Consider the following 18158-nt stretch of genomic DNA (forward strand, 5'->3'; position numbering starts at 1 on the left):
GTAAATATTCAAAGAATACATAATTAGTGACTGTCAATTTATCTGAAACATTGACAACATCACCCGAACACAACCACACTCAGAAACAACATGCAAAATGTGTGGCAATGTGCTCCACTCTTCACACATGCACCCTGATCGGTGTAAACCTACCTGTAATCATTCCTCTGGTGCAACAAGCGGGTCCTAACTTCATTTATGGATGATAATGGCCGTCCATGGATTATAATGCCCGATAAAGAGTTGTTAACGATGTTGTTTAGATCAACAACATCCCACATATGGACTGGCCTGCAAGTTCACTTGCTTTGGACATTATTGGAAGTCATGCTTGGGACATTATTGGAAGTCGTGTTTATGGTCTCCATATTCATCCCCAGACTCAGGATGACCTTGAGCAGGCGTTACAGAGAGATTACATAACAGGTTCATTTGGTCAATGCAAAGACGTGTAAAGGCTTGCATTTGTGCCCGTGGTGGCCATACGTGTTACTGAACACTGCTTCACTGTCAAAAACTGACTTGAACCTTAATGTTAACAGTTTGCTCCACCAATGAAGCACATTTTGCACGACTGTTTCACGGGTACATGCATTTGATGATTTGTAAGTCTATTATTGCTCAATACCATTTTATTTCATTTTGTTAATCGTGTCTACATTTGTTTGACCTTTCTATGGCATCATTCCATGATTTGCAATTTCAATAAATGAAAATGTAATGAGACTACAAATTTGCAGAAAAGTTACAGACTACAAAAATAGTTACAAATTTGTGTTGCTTAACTTTTTGTGAGCAGTATATGGTAAATAAACGCATGCGCATAGTAAAGTGCGAATCGCACAATCGTCTCGACTCTGGCAGAGATATATTTGTGGATGTGGACCTTTTCATTCATCAATGTAACGTGAAATTAATTAACTGGGCGCGCTTTCAGGCTGAATCTGAGAATGTAAGCAAACTAATGCCGTCAATGGTGGGACAGTAGAGACGTTCCTCCAAGAGGCAAATATATTGACTCAGGAGAACATTTGAACAATGTTTCTGTATCGTGTATACTTTGCCAGGACTACGGACCTGGGACGGGGTTGTCTCTGCAAAATTTACTCATTTTCTTTAATTGCTAAATAGAAACGTTTTCAAACGTATTACTATATATTCAAGACTTTGTGCATACCATGCTATTCACCGCTATGTTCCACATTAGTCATTATTCCTTTCAGTCATTAATTAGTTATTCATGAACAAAAACTATGGCGTGTTCGTCTGACCTGACAAGCAGAACGGTCACTCATTCATCAGCAACAAAAGACATGTCATTCCTGGAATGCTTGGATACGCCTGATTATGATGCTTCAGTATTCATGACTTGGTGCTGGAAAGTTCTCGGCCTGACAACAGAGAATACGTCTACCCTTGGGGAGACGACTTCTCGACTGTACTACCTAAATTCGGGGGCGGTGGGTTAGCCTAGTGGGTAAGGCGTGCGCTCGTCACGCCGAAGGTCCGGGTTCGATTGCCCACATGGGTAAAATGTGTGAAGCCCATTTCTGGTGTCCCTAGCCGTGATATTGCTGGAATATTGCTAAAAGCGGCGTAAAATCAAACTCACTCACTCACTACCTAAATTTGAGCGATCCGAACATGAGATTAGTTGGTAGGTTGGTTGGTTGGCGCCACACTCAGCAATATTCTAGCTATATGGCGCCGGTCTGTAAATAATCCAGTCTGGACCAGACAATCCAACTGTCAATATCATGAGCATTGAACTACGTAGTTGGGATACGATGACATGGGTCAACCAAGTCAGCTAGCCTGACCACCGATCCCGTTAGCTGCTGAAGACCAATTCTAACCCGGAACCGGATACCGCTTATTTGTCTGTCCTAATGTGGATTATTCCTAGGACACCCTTGTATACCTGGCATATTGCTGACAGCGGCATAAATTAGCATTTGCTCACTATTCCATTGAAATAGTTACAAAAGTTTATGGAAAACAACATTTTCGTATTTTAGCCTTGGTTTCCGTATAATGACAAAACTGAAACTGTGGCCAATCTCCTTATTCAGATATTAGCCGTAAATGACCCGGTATTACCTAAGCTGGGTGTTTCTTTATGAGCTAAACAACAATTGTACACACTAGAGACTGATGTGGTGACACTTTGACGTGAACATGCAATGCATCTGACAAAACAAAGCTTTAGACTTTAGCGTTGTTTTAATGCTCATTCCCGGGACAATTCGAGTCCCATCTAATCACGTATGACGTCTTCTCAGTACATTGATTGCCACGTTTAGTTGACTTATGCCTGACATTACTGGCTTGTAGCCAGCGTCGTAATATAAATCCTGGGAACTCCATGCAGGAAACAAAGCTTGGTAAATCCAGATAATCCCCAGATAGGTTGCCTAGTTCTGATGCTGAGAGTCTGTAATTGCTTTTCATTTGGGAATAATGATGTGTTTTATTTTGATTTGTCTTATATCGTGATATTTGATAAACTGTTTTATTACCCACGTGGTCAACGTATGGGTAGTTGCATACTAATCTCGTACGTCACATAAGTGTCGTATCGCTTTGACCTGTGTCGTAACGACTTGACCTGAGATTCTAACGATTTTATTGGATAACCGATGACCTCTCAATTAGGTCACATTCTGACGTTACTATTTTTCATTCTTAACAAACACGTGAATTCATTCATTCTACAATTTAAATGCATTGTGGGAATGTAAACATTGCGAACGTTGCCGTGTCGCTGTTTAATTATGAGTCGAACTGAGACATTATATCCGTCGAAAAACATAAACGCAATGTTTCCACCAGTGATGTTAGCCGAATGAAGCAACAGGAAACCAAGAAACGGGGTGCCACGGAGTAGTTTACTGTAGGAAGCTGTACGAGGCGATGACAACTGACATGCATCGTGACGTCGGTTACTAAGGCAGTGACGTCATTACAGTGTGACGTCCTGCAAATATTGTACTACAGTACAAAACTCTTCCGCAACCTCTTTATGAAACCGGTTTCGGTTTGAAACCATAAAAATATAAAAAATACGCTATTTTGTCAATTTAATGCATGTAAGACGTGGGTAATAAATATGATACCACACTCGGTCTCATTACATAAGAATTATACGAAACTCGTGACATTCCTATGGTTTCGCTCTCGCTCGGTCAGATACCATAGGAAGGACACGAGTTTCGTATAATTCGTATGTAATGAGACCGAGTGTAGTATTCTCTATTTATTACCCATATGGTGAAACATGACCAGTGTCATATATGCACATGTGCACGTGACGTCAATGAAGAGGGCCGTCACACTTGTTTATCATGTTTTACTGCACACATGTAGTATAAGACAAAGTATTATGGATGTCAACTTCTTGTTTATTCTATACACAACGTTTCTGGGCTTTTCCTTGCCCCTTTGTCAGATGCATATATGTACATGAATAAAACGGATAATGAATAAATAATTTATTGTACTCGAGAAAGTGTGTCATATGACTTATACGAAACTCGTGCAAAATTATGCATTGTATGACACACTTGCCCGTGTAATAATCTCTATTTATGTCATTTTCGAGAAGTATTGAGTAATACCTGGTTACCGTTATATAGATGTAAAACTACACATCATCCATTTAACTAATCCAGTTAAGAGGACCTAACAGAATTGTAAACTGGTAGCTAAAGTTCACAATGACAGATTTCACCTTCAAATCGGTATGTGCCATTTGAATGCAAGATTTCGATCTGTCGAATACGTCACAGTTGCCTAACCATCACCATGACCTATTGGCATCATCGATGAAGGAAGTAGAGTATAGGGACGCATTGATCAGGCAATCACGTGACTGTTAAGAAACACCAGCGGTTCACTGCAGTCATAACATGAAACGTCTGTATTTTGTTTGCAACTCTTTGTCCTGAGTGCTCATGAACCAGATTGATCGGAAAACTCGCGGTTTGGTTGTGTTAATGCACGGACGGGATTCAAAGACTTGTGTGTGTTGGAAGTTCAAGTATAATCATTCTCGGCATGTAGTTCAGAGACGTCCTCGTACAAAGATGCAGGGAATATACGGTTATTATTCAAGATGCTGGCGACATGCCTCTGACTAACTGACACTGCATGTGTGAGAGATGTGACTTTCGGTGCCTCTGGATGATGTAATGGATAACATGACGTCTTTTATCTCACTTGTTAACGTGGACACATCAAAGACGCCGCAGTCTCCCAGCCTCCTTGATCTCATCCTAGCAGTTGGCAGCACGGCAGGTGATACAGGTATGGTGGAATGGTTGGTCGGTGAGTAAGATTAACGGCGTTCGGACAATATTCCAGTTCTACCACAGCGCTTTGGCAGTAGGTGGCTTATTGTCCTAAGTGTTGGTTAACCCTTCAGATTTAAGATGATATGAAAGTTTAATGCCAGATCATATGCGAATAGTTGACGCGTTCCACCTTGCAACATACGCATGTGGTTCTTCCTCGTAACACCCGTTCAGAGTGAACTTCAAGACAGATAGAGCCAAAGGCATAGTCTTCTATCAAGAAATTCGATTCTTGCGACATTATCAAATTGTGGCAAATCTATGTACTAATAGCATTATTGCATGATATGATTACTCCCTATCAACCATAAATAACCAAGCATGTTTCAGATCGGTTACTGTAGGGCAACACCATTCGAACTGTAGTGTAACTGGAAATATGTCCTCGAAAACAGTTTGATTTAAGGCGTTACAAAAACAGTTGTGTTGCTCACATGATTGTCTGGTCCAGACTGTATTATTTACAGACTGCCGCCATATAACTGGAATATTGCTAAGTGCGGTTTTAAACAACAAACAAGCAAATATCGCTGTTATTATTCAGGAAAGCTGATCGATGATCAACCTCCCCTGACAGGACAACAAAAACGACAAGGACGAAGACATATTACTAAAGTCCCTCCTCCCTCCCGTTTTATCCATCTCCCCTATCTGGACTAGATCCATACTTAGCGATGCGTGAATTCGCGGTGCTCCACTGTCTGCCAATGCACATCGTCTTCGTGCATAATCAACACCAGCCCTTTTGTAATGGAAGTTATTCCCAGAATTTAATTACTTGACTTAATCCTTTCCATTGATTTTAGGTTGGAAGCTGACAGTTTAATTAGGTATGTCCGTAAGAGCTTTTGACATTTAATGAAGCGTTTCAAGTAATTACTGTTTCATTGCATAAGGGGAATCAGGTTTGTTGTGCCGGGCAGATACAGCCTATATCCAGGTATAGTCGCCCGTGTCTTCAGACTAGAGGTGTGGTGTCCTGTGTACAAACTCCTGTCAGGTCGCTGGGTCTGTAGGCAGATGTAGTTACGACACAACACTGATCGATTAGCGATGCTTTTTGCAATCGCTTTCAACAATGTGAAAATAACAAGGACACAAAAAATTGGGCGGTGGGGTAACCTAGTGGTTAAAGCGTTCGCTCGTCACGCCGAAGACCCGGGTTCGATTTCCCACTTGGGTACAATGTGTGAAGCCCATTTCTGGTGTCCCCCGTCGTGATATAGCTGGAATATTGTTCAAAGCGGCGTAAAACTGAACTCACCCACTCACTCACACACAAAAAATGAGGGAGTTGATTATCCGTTGTCATATGTGTTTATACAGTCAAAATCCTGGAGACAACTTTGAAAAAATCTGAAAGAACTTTAAAGAAGAAAGTGAAGTGCAAAATTAACATGAAACTTGATTTACAGGAAATCGAATCTGTTTCTGAGGATAGACAAAACTTGATAATCTTTCTCTCTGACGTGTAATGTGTACTTCAACTGGGTTGATGTTTCTGGTGGTGGACAGATGTCTCCTAGTTTCATAATACGCTCAGAAGCCATTAGTTATATTGAGTCAACCACGAAGGAATTGCTTGGTCCGACACATCAAGTCTGAATCTCCAAAACGTTTCCCGTTACTTGAATTCAGCGGAATCTCTACACGGTATAGCCGTAATTCAGTATAACAAATAGATTTTCTGGCGTATCCGTCACTTGATCACAGTTGTTTAACGAATGTGAATGGCGGGTGCTACTGAAAGGGCAGGACATGTTTTCCCTATCCGCGGACACCTGGTGTCATCACTGATTTGAGTGGTCCGTTGATAAGACTTTTACAGCTGTTATGACCTCAATTTACACCAAGCCGTTTATAAACCGACGTGGCCGATATCTGGATAGCTATTCTCGAAACGTTCGTAGCCCTACGAACTTCTTAAGCCTATTCTTAACACATTGGCTACGATCAAGAATTCTTAGGGCTACGAACGTTTCGAGAATAAGAGCCCTGATACAACACAAAATTTGACGACTAGATGTCCAGTAAACACAAGTGTGTTTTTTCAGTATGTATTACCGAAGATATATGTACATCAACGCATCATTTGTCAGTGATGTATTAATCTGTCATCAAACTCCCATCACAAACCGTGTATCAGTAACGTTGTTCTGTTATCAGCCTATCATAACCTAAGGTTCAACATACAGGGCAGCCAACAGTCTGAACATACACAGTTAATAACGAATTCATTATAGTTTCACAAACTGATTTGATCTATTACATTAACTGGTGGTACATTATGAATTTTATGTTTCATTATTCTTTTACCTAGTTTTGAAATAATGAAACTTTAATACAATAGCTTCCAATGAATATTTCATGTACCATCTTTCAATTGATGCCACAACATGCTGTAGCTGAAGCAGGCTTATCGTGGAAATAGTTTTGAAAGAAGGTGTGTTAACAACCCATACTTTCAATAACAAAAATAATTTTGAAATTTCGAGGGTTTTTTAAAACACTTGACAGTGCTCAACTATCAGCAATTACGAAGTATTTACAACCAATAATAAGATGCAGAAAAGCTTCACATGCTGTCCCTGCCCAGTGCACGAACTAAACACGAAACAAGTTATTATGTCAGTTTTGTATGGGAGTTGGCTCTGGGATAGTGTTGAGAAACGTGGTGAACATAGAGGTCTGAAAAACAGAAACACTCCCACTGATGTTCGTAATATGTGGGACATTCTTAACTCTGCAGTCGTTGCACCGACAGTTGGACATGTTAGATTTATGTATGTCATTAGAGAAGCAACAATGAAAGTTTCCAGATTGTCAAACACTGCCCTCGTTGTAACCCCTGTCTCAACAAGGAAGAGTCGTGGGAACCTGTTTGAATGAAGTATGTGTGTCACCTGCTGTGGCTGGCTAGCTGGTGACTACTTGTGCAGGTGTTAATAGCTGGATTGAAATAGGGTTTCATTCATTCATTCATTCTTTCTTTCTTTCTTTCTTTCTTCAAGGTGTTTTTGTTTGTGTGTCTGTGTGCTTGTACTACTACTGCCGGTTGTATAGAGCCAGGGCACTGAGATACCAAGCTGCAAGATACACCTCAGACACAGTGAGACACAGCCATTCCTTGTTTTCTCCCCAAGTACAATAGTGTAACGTGTTTCGGTATGTTCGAATCACGGACCTTCCCTCTAGATGTCCGGGTAGGCACTCTAACTACTGGACTTTATAGCAGAATGAAAGGTTCATTGTGTTTTCTTTGCATAATGAGATTTGATTTACGATCTAACCGCCCTTTGTATGTGAACCTTGAAGGAAAACTTGCTTGATAACGGTGTTAGTACCTACACCGAAACGTCGCACTCATTGCGATAAAGAAGTTGACTAATAGAACTAGAACCGTTTTGTATTTATATCCGAGGTAAACAGTTCAAGGACGTTCATGTAAACAATGATACTTTTTATGGCCCCAACCAATTTTAAATTGTTCCAGTTTGGGTTTTAGTTCAGTATTCAATCCTCTTTGGAATTTACCGAATGCAAAACAGATTTTTTAACGAAAAAAGGGTATGCAGCGTAATAGTACGAAAAGGTCGCGTTTGTCAGGATTGAGTGTTTGTTTCTGATGGATTGCCCGTGTCCTACTCTTGTCACACGTATGCGTCACCCTGTCGTTTACAGACCCAATATTGATCTTTCAAACCCGTCATCTTCAGTAGACGGGACAGATTGTAGAGGGTTGTCGAAACTCGAAAGGCCAAGGATCAATTTCCAAATGTTTTCACATGTTGTTAGATGAAGAAGATTTGCATTTTATGTGTTTACAATATCAGTCTAAATATTTCGGTCACGATGGTAGGAAACTTGTTTGCGTCAGAAGCAAGACCCAAACCCACTAATCATTACTGCAGAATTCCGTTACTGGGAAAGCTTAAAAGTCAACTGAAACCGGACGAGAGTTTGGTTGAGTAGTTTCAGTGGAATTCAACTTCACGTGCTGGCAACAGCTGAATTATCATGAAAACAAACTTTATATTTCTATTTATTCATATTAATTCTCAAGCACATCGTGTCATTTTGGGTGTACCCGGTATGAAAACGGCCGGAAATGTCCAGGGTGGAACGTTAGAGAAAAAACGAAAATTGTCTCCTAATATGTCCATTTTATGACCGGTTGCGAACAAAATATATTAAAAGATATTACTATGTTCATCCAAATGTGATAAAATTCTCCTCATTGTTAAGTAATAAAAATCCAGTTCTTCTACAAATTATTTCAATGTTCATTTACTATGCTATGATTACCCGATCTAAATTCATCTCAAATGTAACATAACTTTATGTGCTATGGGCCTGTGGCCTTTTCAGTGCAAATAAAGATTATTATTCACCCAGACCTTCTTAAGTCTGACACTTAAAGGTCAGTAGTATTGTTGAATGCCATTATCGCAGTAACATTAGCCATAGAGTATTGCTTTAATGGAACTTTTTAATCAGATTTCGAATACATCGTCTACAACGTGATGGACGCTGTTGAAAGGGCTATTGGCATGTTCCAAACTTGTTCAACTGAACAAGAGGTAGCCAGTATGTTCAAGGTGTCTCAGTTTGTGATTTGAAGTCTTTGGAACCGGCAGACACCAAATCTGAATTTTTAAGTCACTACATTTTTTTTCTATAGGGATGTTAATGAATTGTAGAATGCCTTTTCAGTTTGAAATGTTAAAGATCTGCCCACGTCATTGCAAGTCCGGGATCGGTTAAATCAGAACCCAGGCTTTAACAAATGAAGCCGAAACAGCACATGAACCACCTGTTAACCTGCACCAGTTCACCTGGGAGCAAGTAATTGTCCAGAATATTAGAAATCTAATATATGCTCAGCCACCATGCGCTCTACGACTGCTATCATATCGGGACACTAGCAAGAGCAGTCACTGGTGGGGTCGCCCGATGGTCTTGTGTTTACCGACGAGAACAGATTCTCTCCAGCCTTAATGGACAGCCGTGGCTGTTTCTGGAGACATTTCCTGAAGAACGTCATGGGAACATCAATCGTTAGTCTAAGCCACATAGTGAGTGCTAAACGCCAGTGTGGATCCGGTGTCATCTCGCTGATGTGATTTGCTTCACGTGATGAATTAGAATGTCAAATGCGATGACACAAATATCTATCATTTGAAGCGTATTTAAAATCACAAGCACACATTCACAAAGAGAAATCAAGGTCTTGAATTGTGGTTCACAATTACTGTTCCCTTGTATTTGCATCTGACCAGTTGAATTGTCTTTGTGTGTGTTTCCGAACACGTGTATCTACACTATTTTGTAACGGACTGCAGAGCACATAGGGATGAGTTCACGGTGGCGTCGTTCAAGCAAGTTTGGGGATAATATATTTCAAGTAAACGATGTAAAACGGTTTACTGGGCTCCGCCCCATAGTTGAGCTTTTGTCGCCCTTTAATATATTATTTGTTTACAATATGATATATGTGTGTCGACTGGTCCATATTGATTTACAGTGGAAGCCCTCCAAACCGGCATACGTTGGGACCGGCAATATCAAATGCCGGTATAGAGGGTGTTCCGGTTCAGAGAACTTTTCCCTTTTCAACCTGAGAAGGACAGTTAACAGACTTTACCACCTTTGGCTGAATCACATTTCTTTGATAGGGTCTTATCCAGTATAGCACGGAAAAACAAACCAGTCTCATCGCAGCTAAAGTCATCTTCAGGCGCATATCCATCAATCAAAGTCGGGAGGAGGGACTTAAACTTGTCAACATCACTCTGATCTACAATGGCACTTTCGCCGCTCACTTTAAACTGTTTGATGTCGTATCGTATGAGAATCTATATATCCCATGGATACAGGCTCCGGGGTGGGTGTCACAGCATATACCCCAAATGACCAGGACATCTTGTCAACAGGCAGACGACGCACGAATATCCTGAGTTATTGCCCTTGCACCGGATATTTTCGGTTAAAATTGGAGTTTATGTTCGAGATAATAGAATCATATCATTATATACGAATTGTGGTAAGGAAAGCAGTATTTACACAAGGAGCTTATGATATTTATGCTCCTCTACATGGAAATCCATAACGACATTCTGAATGCAAGCACAGATTGTTTGTTTTCTCGTGCTTCCCACCATTGCAGCGAAGTGAACGACCAGGAGAAGTTGTATGTGTAATCGGACCCAGTGCTTCTCTAAATGGGGTTTTATTAATTCCGAACCCACAAAAATGCAAACCAGGGATTTATGTTTTGAGCCACGATCAGCATCCTCGGGGGACAGTGATATGTAATCACACGTGTTACTGAGTCTGACTATATAGATCTACGGGCACTCTCGTCCACCAATACAGAACGCATCCACGAGGAGCAAAAGGAAGATATACGACGTACATCTATAGACGAAGAACAGACGCAATGGCAATACATGTTTCACGTTTGCTTGTTTGTTTCTTGTTTAACGACGCACTCGGCAATATTCCAGCTATATGGTGGCGGTGTGTCTGGACCAGACAATCCAGTGATCAACAGCATGAGCATCGATCTACTCAATAGGGATACGACACGTGTCGACCAAGTCAGCGAGTCAGACCACCAGAACCCGTCAGTCGCGTTACAGTGGAGTAGCATCATAGGTATTACTACAGGGAAACAGCTGCATCGTTGTTAATAGAGCGTCGGCAGACAGAGTAGGTTTATCAGAGTGAGTGAGTATTAGTGGTGGTCCGATTAATTGAAATAATCGAAGATTGGTCGCAATGACAAAACGACCAAGCAATCGATCATGTTTTCTCATAATCGAACACAAACAATTTTGGACCACTTGTTTGCAATAACAATATTTTTCAAAGGTTGATTTGTCCCGACATTGCATAAGCACTACAAGCTCGTTCCAAGTAATGATTAAGTTTATCTTAACAACTCTAGGAAATGTATGTTCCTAACACACTAGTCATCCTTTAAAGATGTGAAATTTGCAAATGCATTTTGTGCAATTTGCGGGAAAAACGAGAGAACTACATGTTTTTCTTTACATTTTTTTGTGCATTAACAAACATAACCAGGAAAATTTGATAAATGACGCCAACCAATTAATTTCGATGATTGAACGGTTGTAATGAACCAATCATCAATTATGAGGATTTACACCAATTCCCAACACTAGTCAGTATGGTTTTATGCCGCTTTTAGCAATATTCCAGCAACATCACGGCGGGGGCACAGGAAATTGGCTTCACGCATAATACGCATGTGGGGAATGGAATCCGGGTCTTCAGTGTGAGGAGCGGACGCTTTAACCACTAGGCTACCCCACCGCCCCAGGTTCATCAGAAATAATCGCAGCAGTTCAAATAGAAACAGAAGTAATTGACGGTTTAGTACACATGGCAGCTGCATAGAAGCAGCGGCTCGTAGACGAATCACAGCAAATATGACAGCTTTGACAGAGTGAGTGAGTGGGTTTGGTTTAACGGTAACTGTATGTCAGTTATATCACCCCGTGTCATCTTGTGGTAGGAAAGATGACGTGGTCTAAGACGTTTAAAGTTTGCTGAAACCACCACAAATGTGTGCCGCAGGTATATAATCAAACCTCGATATATAATCAGAGTAATAAGGCATTCGAACACAACCCTATCTGTCTAACGCGGTATCGCTGCTACTGGGCCACCCGTGCCATCCGATAACAGAAGCATATTGTAACAAGCTGGTATCCATGTGGCAACATCGCACTATTTCCATAGTAGAATACAAGACGAAGTAACAATGGTGTATAAGCTGTCACTTCTCATAGTAACAGACCCATTGATCAGTGCCATGATTGCCAGTCCTGTAAGTGGCAGTCTTTATCACAGCCGGGGGTTCCACCAGCGCGCCCGCCCCCTCCCCAGTCGAGACTGGAAGTTTCCACAGACTCGCTGACAAAACTAGCAATGGCTCGGCAACTTCCGCCACCACATACATCTGTAACTGCTAATTGTTTCTTTCCACTGGCCTTACACTTGCAGTTATCCCCCAGCTTATAATACTAGGAAAATCAATCCGGCATGCAAACGAGGTAATTGACTCAACAGAACGTTTGCTTGGAAAGAATCGGTAAGTTGATAGGCTGGGAAACGTTGCGGTAGAGAAAGACGACAGATCTTCTGAACCACCCAAGCTTCTCTACAGCGCGCAGTCAGTGTGATCTACGGGATTTTCAGCCAAACAGGTTGTTGTGGTGCGCTGTCTGGAGTGTTCGTATCAATGGTAGACTATCAATGACAGTATCGATGTCTGGGTGTGATACTGGCGGGTGACCGAGTGTGGGGGAGAGATACATGTATACATCTGTGCTCATACAGTAGGAGAGTCGGTATCATGAGAGGGAACTCGTCCACTTGGAACGCTAACTTGACAGTGGCGTACTTGGATATTCTCGGAATTATAAACGGGGACAACGGTAAGTGGCTTACATATCTGATATACCCCAGCTTCAGTGGTCATCGGGAGGATCAGTGACATTCGTATATGAAGAGTTGACTAAATAATCACACCAACTTATTTCAACTAAAGATGTCCCATGCCATTATGTAAATGACCCCCCAAAAGATTATTCTCTCTCTCTCTCTCTCTCTCTCTCTCTCTCTCTCTCTCTCTCTCTCTCTCTCTCTCTCTCTCTCTCTCTCTCTCTCTCTCTTTCTCTCTCTCTCTCTCTCTCTCTCTCTCTCTCTCTCTCTCTCTCTCTCTCTCTCTCGATCTCTCTGTGTCTCTCTCTCTTTATTGTCTCTCTCTCTCTCTCTCTTCTCCTCTCTTGATCTCTCTCATCTCTCTCTCTCTCTGTCTCTTGCTCCTCTCTCTTCTATTGTGAAATGTTCTCTCTCTCTCTTAGAATTAATTCTATTCATGAATATAATATACAGGATTTTATTTAAGAATTCAATACAGATGATAATTATTCAACACTTCGCACACCGATGTCTGCGGTATCAAATGCCATCTGTTAGCGAGGTTTAATGCAGGCAACTGGCGAGCTTCCACAATCCATGAATCATATATAGATTGAAGTGTTGTGGTTATCAGTCCGGCCTCTCATTACATTCAAAATAACAGTTAATTACACATATATAAAAATCTAATTACACGAGTTATTTGATCGGCATTCTCGAGGTGTGTGAGTCAATAGTGAAGCATACAACTTAAAGGCGTTAGTGAGAGCTAGTGTAATGTACGGAGTTTAACAACAAATAAACAAACAGCAAACAACCGACAGAAAACTATTGCAATGAAAAATGCAATTGACATTTCACAACTTGTGTTGTCATTACAATATTTATCTACTCATGTAGACTGTTGACTACACGTTGACTGTAGTAATAGGGATAGTTGACCGCAGTAGTAGACTAACGCTTAGTCTCTGAATATACAGGATGTATATTATTTTTAAACCATTTAAATTGAGAAGGAGCCCAGTCAGATGGGACATTCAGGGAGAACCTGGGGAAATCTAGACTCGCTTCATTTAGGGCTTTAGCATTGCAAGGAGGGCTAGGCAGTTGGGGAAATAATGTGGATCAGGGACTGTGAAACTGACCAGATAGATGGACAATGGTGTATTGGTTGGAGGCGCAAACGATCGGAGTAACGACCTCTAATACAAGCAAGTCTCTAATACTGACTGACTGAGTTTGGTTTTACGCCGCAATTAGCAATATTCCAGCAACAACATCGGCGGGATGCACCAGAAATGGGCTTATCACTGTGGGGGAACGTAAGCCAAGATAGCTAGACAATGGTAGACGTAGGTTGGTTGGAGGCGCAAACGATCACAGTAACGACCTCTAATACAAGCAAGTCTCTAATAGACGGAGGTATGGTCATAGTGATGCTCTTGAAATTATCACCATTATTCTGAAGCCAGTGAAGATCCGGGTGAGAATACAGGTCCCAAGCAATCTGTGATCATTTAAGGGGAGACTACATGGATCAGTAGGCCAGACTCCATCACTCGATCACCATATCACCATTGCTGGAGCTGCGTAAACAAGCGGGGCGGTGAGGTAGCCTAGTGGTTAAAGCGTTCGCTCGTCACGACGGAGGCCCGGGTTCGATTCCCCACATGGGTACAATGTGTGAAGCCCATTTCTGGTGTCCCCCGTCGTGATATTGAAGGAATATTGCTAAAAGCGGCGTAAAGCCACACTTACTCACTCTGGCTCTGTTTTAATTACCTGGTTTTCATAAATCTGTTCAGTTACAGAAGCAGCCACTAAATCTTACATGGTTCTTTCAGTAATGATGTTGCTGGAATATTGCTAAAAACTAAACTCACTCACTCACTCCTGCTATTCTGAAGAAAGATAATGGTTAAGGTATTGACTTCACACGACATCAAAGTGGTCTGATGATAATCCAGCTGGAGATGGCGACCAACTGTAGCAGCATCTGACAGACAAATCGATATTCCCGTTAAACTCTTCATCTCCACAGTAGGAACCGCACATCCCACGACTGACTCTAATGTAAGCTTGACCTGCATTCCCGACACGCAATGTCGGAGAGAAAAATAAATTGAGTTTAGGACAGGGGTGAAAATCCCGAAAGTCATCTGAAGCAGCAGACGTCCATATTCTGGGACGTGGCTCGCCTTTCACGGGATCGGTGAGCGATCACTGAGCGCACTGCGACGTGGCTTGCTTTTCACGGGATCGGTGAGCGATCACTCGGGGATCGGTGAGCGATCACTGCGACGTGGCATGCCTTTCACAGGATCGGTGAGCGATCACTGCTTGCCTTTCACGGGATCGGTGAGCCATCACTGCGACTTCACGGGATCGGTGAGCGATCACTGCGACGTGGCTTGCCTTTCACGGGATCGGTGAGCGATCACTGCGACGTGGCTTGCCTTTCACGGGATCGGTGAGCGATCACTCAGCGATCACTGCGACGTGGCTTTGCCTTTCACGTGATCGGTGAGCGACCACTGCGACGTGGCTTGCCTTTCACGGTGAGGATCGGCTTGACGGGATCGGTGAGCGATCACTGAGCGATCACTGCGACGTGGCTTGCCTTTCACGGGATCGGTGAGCGATCACTGAGATCACTGCGACGTGGCTTGCCTTTCACGGGATCGGTGAGCGATCACTGCCACGTTGCCTTTCACGGGATCGGTGAGCGATCACTGCGACGTGGCTTGCCTTTCACGGGATCGGTGAGCGATCACTGCGACGTGGCTTGCCTTTCACGGGATCGGTGAGCGATCACTGAGCGATCACTGCGACGTGGCTTGCCTTTCACGGGATCGGTGAGCGATCACTGCGACGTGGCTTGCCTTTCACGGGATCGGTGAGCGATCACTGCGACGTGGCTTGCCTTTCACGGGATCGGTGAGCGATCACTGCGACGTGGCTTGCCTTTCACGGGATCGGTGAGCGATCACTGCGACGTGGCTTGCCTTTCACGGGATCGGTGAGCGATCACTGCGACGTGGCTTGCCTTTCACGGGATCGGTGAGCGATCACTGCGACGTGGTTTGCCTTCACGGGATCCGATCACCGCGGGATCGTGAGCGATTGCCTTCACGGGATCGGTGAGCGATCACTGCGACTCTTCACGGATCGGTGAGCGATCACTGCGACGTGGCTTGCCTTTCACGGGATCGGTGAGCGATCACTGCGACGTAACTTGCCTTTCACGGATCGGTGAGCGATCACTGCGACGTGGCTTGCCTTTCACGGGATCGGTGAGCGATAACTGCGACGTGGCTTGCCTTTCACGGGATCGGTGAGCGATCACTGCGACGTGGCTTGCCTTTCACGGGATCGGTGAGCGATCACTGCGACGTGGCTTGCCTTTCACGGGATCGGTGAGCGATCACACCGGCTTACTTACACAGTTAATCTGTTTCCAGATTTGCAGATGGTCGATACAATGATTCCAAATGACAGCAGTATATTTCACAAAATTAGGTTGCCTTCCCTATTCATTAGAATGAACGGCACTGCGTTCAGGTGGACCATTGTAGCCAATGCATTCTCGAAATACGACTTGTGGCCGATTTAAAATTTTATAGAATAAACCCTTCCGCCCGCCCTGTTGTTCACAAACCAGCTCTGGCTCTACCTCCATATTTTAAGACCAGGGAAGCCCTACCTGTACATCTTTATACACTGAGTACTTCTAACTGTCCGCCGCCATATAGCTTGAATATTGCTGAGTGCGGCGTAAAACTCAACTCAACTTCTAACTGTATATCTATGGTACAAGGTTACGGAAAGGGGCGAGTGGTGACGAATGGGCACTCTTGGTGATATCAAGTCACCTGCAGTCTTACTACCAAGCCCTCTTACGACAAGCATGGGTTGACGAAGATCAGTTCTAAACCGGATCTAAGGGAAAATATAGAACAAAATATCACGTGCACGATTATTATTATTATTTGTTTTTCTTTGTTGTCAGTACATAAGAAAGACAATTCTGTGACGTTCGAGATGACATTCCATAATATGCATCACAACTCTCCAATGTATGTGCACCGCCATGTGACATTTAACGATCAACCTTGTGTTGTTTAGAATCTACTTATGTGATAAGTATGCTCTCTAATTGGGTAACACCGTACAATAACAATTATTCATACATTGTGTCATTGCGCCTATAATTAATATTAGCAGCTATACTGTAAATACTCACACATTACTGATCATGATCTACCACACTAATTACGCTTTGGCTGCAATGTGTATATGACGTGTGTGTGTGAGAGATGTTGTACTTGATACAGCAATGGTTTGATTCTTGACCTTTCGTAAAAAAAAAACCCAAAACATTTGACCAATTTGGAACTTTCTGTATAGTATAAAAGTAATGATTTTTCAGTTTCAGTTTTAATTACACCTTTGGATGTAGATTAAAGTAAACGTCGGACAGAAGGTTAAAAATATCTATAATCGTTCACTTTTTCAATCTGTGGTGAGTTTATATTTTAACTTAGCAGCCAGAACAAATAAAACAATACTATAGTAATCTATACATCAATACATCAAATATATCAAATACATCAAATATATCAAGTACCTTCTTAATAATATATTTGTACTTCTGTTTATCACTGGATGTGGATGGGAACAATACATTTAATGTCTGGGCTTTTGTTTCTATCTTGTGCAATAAAAGGCATTTAATGCAGTGATTCACTTAAATATCTTCATACATTATTATCTATACGATTTAAACCTGACGCTGCGTAATGCTAGATTGCAATTATATGCTTCTGTTTTAAGCGTAAGGACTTTAGCTGAAACACCAGGGTGCCGTTGTACAAACTTGGGAGTGGCCTCAGCGCTCATGTGACCGTAACTCCCATACCTTAACATGTCTTACGACGGACTTAACGCTAAGGTTGTTGTACTGGCTCCCATGCCATAACTGATATATTTCTTTATTTAAACGAACAACAAAAACCCAGGAATTTGTATAAACGCTGTTTTTAAATTAACATAATGGTTTATTTGTGCTGAAGCACAGCAAATGTTCGATATTAGATTCGATATTAGATTCAAACTCCCAAAATACCGGAATGGTGCGTGTTGACAAAACGAGCGAAGTGGTTTCGGGTCTGAGATTAGGGTCTGTCGGAAAACACATATTTTTCTTACGTTTTTTCGTTACAGTCTAGCCATGTGAACACATAAACCCACTTCCCACAATGATATGACAAAACAGGACTCAACTGACAAACGATGTTCTATTATGCTCCATTACATCCTGACATGATGTGATTGAGGTGATTTTTTTCTGGCAAA

At 42.2% G+C, this 18158-nt stretch overlaps 1 protein-coding gene across 2 annotated transcripts in view; it reads left to right on the forward strand.

The window, feature by feature from the left end:
* The first annotated feature begins 3920 nt into the window (after positions 1-3920).
* The window catches only part of LOC124257726, a 30141-nt gene continuing 15903 nt past the window's right edge, over positions 3921-18158 (forward strand). The window contains exon 1 of one of the 2 annotated variants that reach the window (XM_046691859.1): positions 3921-4305. In XM_046691859.1, the coding sequence (XP_046547815.1) occupies positions 4191-4305 (115 nt within the window). In that variant the 5' untranslated portion in view covers positions 3921-4190. Of the gene's footprint in view, positions 4306-12308; positions 12818-18158 lie in introns of those variants that run through there. The other variant, XM_046691860.1, reaches the window with a different exon arrangement.

This window comes from Haliotis rubra, unplaced genomic scaffold, assembly GCF_003918875.1.
Source record: "Haliotis rubra isolate DU_JTF1 unplaced genomic scaffold, ASM391887v1 Scf67, whole genome shotgun sequence".
Classification (NCBI taxonomy): domain Eukaryota; kingdom Metazoa; phylum Mollusca; class Gastropoda; order Lepetellida; family Haliotidae; genus Haliotis; species Haliotis rubra.